Raw genomic sequence first — 8,250 nt, forward strand, 5'->3', positions numbered from 1 at the left:
TGCACAGCCCCCCAGTGTCATGACAGACCTTTTTTCTGTTAGCTTTGCTCCCTACTCTCAAAACTCTTTTCTGAGTGATTGTATAGTCAAAACCCTAAGCTATAGTTTGCCAGAATTGCTCTGTGACGTTTACTTCTCCTGAGGGATATAGGTGCCTTTTTTATTCTGATTTTTTTTTTTTGTGGCAATTTTTGTTTTCCTTGTCTGTGTATGGGAGGCTTTGAGAATAAACTATGCTAGGAGTGAATATTTGCTATGGTTCAGCTAAAAGGCAACTAGTGCCTCTTCTAATGTGAAACCTGCTCTCCAGGCTAAGAAGTGAGGAAGAAAAATATTATTTGTGTTTGTGTCACTCGCTTTCTAGCATATGTGTGCACACACACGCTTTGCTTGAATGCTGATGTAACTTCAGGGGTAACTCTGTGGAGGTTTTCCCTCCCTCTTCAGATCAATGCTATCTTCTCAAACTGGTTCTCTTTTGACTTGTTATCCTTATTTGCATTTGCATCCATGTAAGTGTAATAGAGTTCCACAGGATGGGACAAACAATCTTTTATAAACAAATACTAGATACCAGTATGATTTTTGTAGTTACTTATATTTAATTATATCTAGATTTAGACTAGTCTTCAGAACAGCAGGAAAGGAAAACGGCTATGGTATTATGACTAGGGCTTTTAGAAATTTGGCTTACCTCTTCCTGTTAGAATAAAACCTCTCTTCCTGTTTTGAGCACCAGTTATAGAAACTAGTTTCAGAGACTGTATCTATAAAATTCTTCAGCAAACACTTAACTTTAACTTAATTGTCACACTCCTCAATTCTTCCACATTATCTGAAATAACCTCTGGTCTCCCTAGAACTGAGCAATGTGCTAGCTCTGGAGAGACAACAGCAAAGACTCAAGTCTACTCCAATAACACTTTTAAACTACAAGGAACAATATCTTCATTTGCTGATGACGTTCAGGAAACTAACACAAATAGTGTCGTATAAGCAAGGCTTAAGTGAATATTTTGGTTTTTGCATTTTAGTTTTTTTCAGCTGTAATTTAGGCAATGTGATTGATAATGCAATTAAGTCGTGGAAGTCCGTCAGTTAAAAAGACGTATGCTTGTTTTTGTAGTATAGCTATCAGGAAGCATTGTGGTCCTGTAATCTTGTAGCTTTGACATGTGAGGGAAGTATATATGTGTATATACAGTGACTAAAAGGAAGAATGTTGTTTTCTTCAATATCAGAAGCATCTGGGACATCTGCATGCAAAATAATATTTTCTTATTCATAGTCATGTCTCAGAATCCCCAAATTCTCCTTAAAATATGACCTCTTGTTAAAAGTCCTCATTACTTACTGTTGTCTCAGAAGCTGGTTCATTATTTTTAAAGGAATCCATTCCTTCTGAAGTAAGTGTTTATTCCTGAAAATAATATGTGAGTTAAGTCTCCATTTCTTTAAGATACTTTAATAGGGGACTTAGATGTGTTTGTATATATTATATATACTAATCTGCATATAGTATGTATGTATGTGCCATGTCATTCCTCAATACTATATCTATCTCTGAACTATCATCTCTGTTCTCCAGAGATTAAAGAAAGAGAAATCATCAATTAAGAGAGAATGGATGTTAGGTTCCCTTTTCCTGCCAGTCAGTCATGGGAATAATCCATCACTGAAGATCGTGTGGAGATTGTGTGTGTGTTATGCTTTATGGAATGTCTTCCAGACAAGTTGTGATTGTAGCTTCCAAAACAGTGTAAAACCCCAAGAAAAATTATTTCTTCAAGAATAAGTTAAATTTCTACTGTCTTGAGTTCTTCCAGCAGATCTAGATTTTACTTGCGGTGTCTCCTGATTTGGTATTAAGAAAATCTGGAAGGAGGGAAGGTGTTTAATCATTAGTAGATTTGAAAATATGCAACAAATACAGAAAAGAGGCAGTTTGCAACAAGATAATACTAACATTCTGCTTTACCTTTTATCAGGCTGGGATGAAATACAGAAACCTCATTTTGAAACCTGGAGGATCTTTGGATGGCATGGATATGCTACAAAATTTCTTGGAGCGTAAACCAAGCCAGAGAGCTTTCCTACTGAGCAGAGGATTATGTGTTCAGTAAAATTATGGTTGCTTTGTAATGGCACATAAGTATGAAATGAGCTGGAAATGTCAGTATATTTCACATCTTAACTATGTATCACTCTAGGGAAATTGGGTCACTTTTTGATTTTTTTTTTTAATAGTATAAATAAAAATGTGATTTTTTTACAAAATTGCATAGGACTACAAAATTCAACACATCAGAGGAAAAAAATATGAGATGTGCAGAAGCTGAGGAATTTGGATAGTAACTTTTTTAAATTGTTATGAAAGAATACTAATAAGTATGGAGAGTTGATGCCATGTTTCCCTTGTAATAGATGCACTTAAACTATGTCTTGTGAACGAATTTTATAACTGGAGGGGAAAAAAAGGATACTACTAGCAATAAAACAAACAGATTCATTCTTATTCTGTATTCTTCTATTGTATTGATGGCTCACCAGTGTCTTTGATGGAGAGGAATTGTGCTTGATTTCATCATGGTTTGTCTTCAGTTTAGCTTCCTGACAAATTTCAAGACTGAGAACCTGCCCCAGACCTCTTTACAGCAGAGATACTTGTGTGATACTTTAAGATTTCATTCTTATGCATGTTAAATTCTTGTATCATTTATAAACTCATACAGTATAGCTAAAAAGAAAAAAACCCTACCATTTGAGCTACCATTTTCTTCCCTTCATTGAGGAAAACCAGCCAAAATCTATGACCTTGGCAGTTCTTCCACCAATTTTTCTTTTTGGTTGATGATCACAAATCAGGTCTTTGTTTTCCAAATTATATCAACACCTGCACTGAAAAGTTACACTTGAGCAATTATAATGGTTTCAGTTGGTTTGTGAAGTATTTTGTGAGACGTATAAGGAAGGAGGGGAAGATGATGTGCCTGGTGGGAATGGTAGAAGTAAATCCAAGATTTTCCTATTCCTTTCCAGTGTGGCATGCAGAGGTGCTACAACAAACCATAGATTTACTGATTTCAGCTGTGGGAGTGTGAAAGTAATCAAATTATTTTGCAGTTTCTCTGCAAGATCAGGAAAAATTAGTCTTAGAGGCCAGCTCTACACCATCCAAATAAAACTGCTAATCCAAGTGCAGCTTTCTTGTCTTTAGATATCATACCTTACTTAGGTTTTGGTATTACAACATGTATATCAACAAACTTTAATTTTGGTTACTAGCTAATATATTTTAGACACTTGAACCATAGCTGTAAACATGGTTGATATTTTTAGTTGTTTGTTCAACCGCAAAGTAAGAAAATGTGCCTGGTCAGCTCAAAAGACTTCCTCTTTTTCTAGCAAAAGAAAACTGAAAGCATTCACTTTGGGTCAAATCTATGTGTTTCAGAGGGAAAAACCCCACAATTGTGAATGTTCAGTTGAAACTTTATTTCTGTGTGTTTTTCTTTTAAAGCATTTAAACTGGTAGAAAAAAAGAGCTTAATTAGTTTCTGAAATGGAAAATTTGACAGGACTTGTTTTTGAACAACACTAGTTACGGATGTGAGGAAACATAAATATTTGTAGCCGGAATATTAACTATGTAGTCTTACCAGACGATATAATTAAGTCAATTCTAACTCTTATAGTCCGTTACAGTTTTAGAACCCATTTCTGGTGGGTCATGAAAAGGCAATACATGAAAATCACATATATGGAAACATCTTGAACAGTATTCAGAACAGCTATAAAGGAAAGCTGAGGAAACTGATGGATGCAAGATTATCCTAAAACCTGTGAATTTTGCCTAGATTAATTTCCCTTGCATTCTGACTGGATTTGGAAGTATTTTGCTTTCTTTTTAAACGTCTTTAAATTCTTGTGATCCTGTCTTATCAAAGGTTTTTTCTTTTCACACTGTAATGATAGCTCCAATGAACTGAAAAGTTGTAAAAATATACTGATACTTTCCAAAAATGAATTTGCAAATCTAAGCAACAGAACCTTTATTAAGAAGCAAAATGCAGTTTTTATTTTACAGCTGGTAGGCAGATTTCCACACGAGGGAGACCTTCCTCTGCATAAACCAGCAGCCTCAGATCAAGGTAGGTAATTGCAAATATAGTAATTGTAAACAAAAATATGTGATGATAAAAGGTTATTTCATGATTTCTAAGTTAGATTTAGGACAGTACTGATGCTAATGATGATAATTAAATTGACTTGTTTATTCTCCTGTTCTTTAGAGTGTGTGTGTTATACAATATATAGTAAGTAACTAAGATACTGAAATGCAGGAGAATGTCTGCTATTATATGTATGTGAAAATGCCTTACATGATTGTACAGTTATATTAGCATCAGATGGATATCTATGTGTGTAGGGAGGGGAAAAACCTAAACCACATTGTGACCACAAATGAAAGTGTTATGTTCTATACCTGTCCCAAAGAATAGGATTTTTTGTAATTTGTTTTTGTAGAAGCCAGTTCCCTCAGTCTGCACCAGGCAATAATTAAGGCAGACCATCTTATGGCTAAAACTGCACTCAACACAGAATACTAATGGATATGTTCTGAAGTGCTTCTGAAATATCTTTAATGTGGTTAACATATCAAACTTGTCTGCTAATTTTTATATTGGCTTCATGGAGCCTTCTGGATTAAATGGGGTTGGACTAGGTCACCTTTTAAAGGTCCCTTCCAACCCAAACTATTCTATGATTCTATGAAATTCATGTTCACATTTCTTATTGTAAAGACCTGATCTTGGAATGGAGATAACCAGGATAACCTGGAGAAAGACATCCTTTCTGTTTTTGCAGCTCTCCATCATAGCCATGAAACTTTGTATAGGAAACAACTTATTCTGACACTATTCCAAGGCTGTGCAATAAGGTCCCTCAAGAAAACAGGGAACACTTCTGCTTTGGAAACATGAGTTAATTGCCTTGACACTGCACAGAAACAATCACATACATTCAAACCTGCCAAGAGGTAGGTATCTGGCAAAACCTAGCCTATTTGAGAGTTGCTAGACCCATGCTTCTGCTGAATTAAATTTCAAAACAGCAGAAGTCTGTGTTTATTCCAACCCAACATTAAGTATTCACTGTAATAAATAAAAAGGTAACTTGTAAACTTAGTCTGTAACAAACAGCTGCCTTTTCAAGTTAATAATGTATCTTTTTAGAATTTCATTGTATTTAGGATTAATTTTTTTCCTCTGTCAGAAATCCAAATTGGACTTTGGCTGGTTTCACAACAAAAGCTTCAGATGAATGGGAAAGGGTAAAATGGGAGACTCAGGAGAGATTGGTGGTAATCACTCAGTAAGTGAATAATAGACATTGACGTTCTCGTTCTGCTGCTTCAGTGCAAAAGATGGAACGGGTGGGCCATGCAGCTGGGTCACAAGATGGCTAGGTGATGGCCTCAGCAGCCCCTGCTGCTAGTTGTCTGCCAGAGGTCCAGCATATAGGCTGTCTCTGGGTTGCTTGCAAGTCATGTGGTCAAACCTCAATGGTAAAAGCAGACTGAAGAAAAAGTTTAAACTAATCTCTGATCTGTGGTGGCTATCGGTTGTTATGCTGACTTAATAAAGTGAGCATTAAGTCATAGAGAGTTCATGTTTGTAGAGATAAGTGGAGTATTGGCTGTCACTTGAGCTTCTAATACTACTACAGTTGGTTTTCCTATACAAATAGTTCTCTGTTGAAAGTTATTATTATTAATATAACAACATTGCAGGAAAAAAGCTTCCTCATTTTAATCCGTAATCCGGGTCAGTCAACTGGTGACCTTGTTTGACAAACAACTTTGTTAAACCCTGTTTTATCAGATAATCAGGCAGCAACTAATTCTAATGGCTGTAGTCATTTGGTATGGGAGAAGTAAAATTACTGCAACAGGAATTGAATCACAAAGTCAAGATCTCAGCTTCCACTCTGAAAAATGAAACGATTTCCAAATACCTTCAGAGGTAGTGGGGGGTAGTTGAGTTAAATGGAGACTCCTGGAGGGGTTTTCCAGAAGCGTAGAGGTGGTTGCATAGCAAGTGGTTACTGACAGGGATTAGAGAGGCTAGGCATCAGGAGGTTATGTGGTAGCACAAGTCAAAGGAAAAGGAAGGAGTGCGGTAGGTGGAAGGATGAAGTTGGACAAGGGTGTTTTGACAATAGTTGTAGAAGGGTTGGAGTAGATGTCAGAGGCAGATAGCAGGAAAAAGAAAGTAGCTTAATGCATACTGATTTATGAAAGGCTACTGAATGCTTTTCATTGTTCTATGAATTAGAAACAAGACATGCTTGTCTATAAATAGACTTCTTATCTTTTTATTTGCATGCCAAAGAACATGAGATTATGGACCAGCTTGCTGCTTGAATACTTGTGCTTCTTCCTGACATTTGGAGTTTAATTTTTATTTCACCATTATCTTCTTCATTAATATATTATAAAAAATAGTTTCCTATAGTGGAATGAAAAAAGTGCAATGTTATGGTGGAAGTTCAGCTTTTGGGGCCTGTGCTGGAAATCCTGTATAGCTAATCATCATTAGCCGTTGTAAAAAGTGTAGATGATACAAAAGACGTGGTACCAAACAACAATCAATCTATTTTAGACCTAATTAGGATAAATAAAGGCAAATTAATGAAATTAATTGGAAGTTACTGGTTGCCTAGAAACCAATAATCATGACCTAATTTTGTTCAATATTGATTAACAGAAGATAGACTCAACCAATACTTGCTTCCACTATACTCCTAATGAATTAAAAAGGCTAAACATATCAGTGCTAAGAGAAACAATGAGTAAAATCATTGGAAGAAAAATTGTGAATGAGAAGTGGTATGTCTTTAAAGTTCAATTGGCCAAAATCCCACAATTTCACAAGTTAAAAAATGTTGAGAACAATTCTGACTAATAGCCAATCTGTTCACCAGTAAAAACAGCAATTAAATATAAACAAAACAGAAGGCGGGGGGGGGGGGTGTCAGGAGTAGGAAACATTTGTAAAATGAGGAATTGTAAAGTGTTAAAAATGATAAAGAAGGCTAAGACTGTCAAGAAAAAAAATTTATTACAGCGAGTAAGATGTATAACTTCCTGTATTAAGAACTAATAAATGCCATTTGTGTTACAGACCCTTTAGTAGATGGAAATGCTAATATTGCAAATGACAAGACAATTTTTAATTACTGTTTCTCTTCTGTATTTAGAAAGAAGGAACGTGATATAATCATGTCATATGAGAACAATGGGGTACTTTTCAATCTATTATTAAGTGAGGATGATATTAAGCAATACCTACTAAGAATAAACATTTTGAAATTAGTAGGATTGAATAACTTGCACTCTATGACCCTAGAACAATTGGTGGTGGTATGTTTCTTCTCAGTGCTATTAATCTTGGGATACCAGGCATATGCCATTGTACTAGAACAGTGCTAATGAGTTTCAGTGTTCAAAAAGAGCACATGGGTGACTATTGGTCACATAGCTTGAAATCCGTCTTCAGCAGAACAGTGAGAAAGAATAAATAATGTTCTGTTGCTGAAGAATTAAACAATGAGTGTAATTCATACAGTGCAAGTGATTTTATGAAAAACAAATTTTGTCAGACAAGCCTGATATCATTTTATGGCCATTGTAAGCCTGATGAAAGTGACTATAGAGAGATTTATGTAAGGGGTATTTGACTTAATGCTATATATTTTCACTTGAAATAACTCTGTATGGTATCAACAGAGAATATGTAAAATGGATTAAGAACAGCTAACTGTTCTCAAACAGTATTTGTTGGTCTAGAATTACCATTGAACAGGGCACAGTGATCTAAGTGCTTCAGGGATCAGTAGAGCCCAGTAATATAAAATCACTGGTGATAGAATTTGTAAGCAAGTGACCAAAAAAAGCAGTCACACAGAATTCTTTGGATTGTTCAAAAGCTTCGGGCATTCAGCTTAAAAATTTCTGCAGCATGGGCAAAGTAACATGTAACATGCCTGTAGTAACTAAAAATGTAGGTTAAAACTACAGCTTGGTGGACTGTATTCTAGAAAGCACTGACTTCTGAAACTATGTAGAGGCTGGTTATAGCAGTGAGTTCAATCTGAATTGTTATGAGACTATAGCAAAAATTGTTAAGCAATCTCATGATGGATGAGTGCAAGAATATTGCGTAAGAGCCGGTTACTGAGGCTATT

General features: G+C 35.5%; 1 protein-coding gene across 2 annotated transcripts in view; it reads left to right on the top strand.

The window, feature by feature from the left end:
* Positions 1 to 2,492, top strand: part of NLN (neurolysin) — a 38,259-nt gene extending 35,767 nt beyond the window's left edge. For both annotated transcript variants that reach the window (XM_059833508.1, XM_059833507.1), the window contains exon 13: positions 1,989 to 2,492. In XM_059833508.1, the coding sequence (XP_059689491.1) occupies positions 1,989 to 2,123 (135 nt within the window). In that variant the 3' untranslated portion in view covers positions 2,124 to 2,492. The remainder of the gene's footprint in view (positions 1 to 1,988) is intronic.
* Positions 2,493 to 8,250: the final 5,758 nt, after the last annotated feature.

This window comes from Gavia stellata, chromosome Z (genome assembly GCF_030936135.1).
Source record: "Gavia stellata isolate bGavSte3 chromosome Z, bGavSte3.hap2, whole genome shotgun sequence".
NCBI classification, from domain to species: domain Eukaryota; kingdom Metazoa; phylum Chordata; class Aves; order Gaviiformes; family Gaviidae; genus Gavia; species Gavia stellata.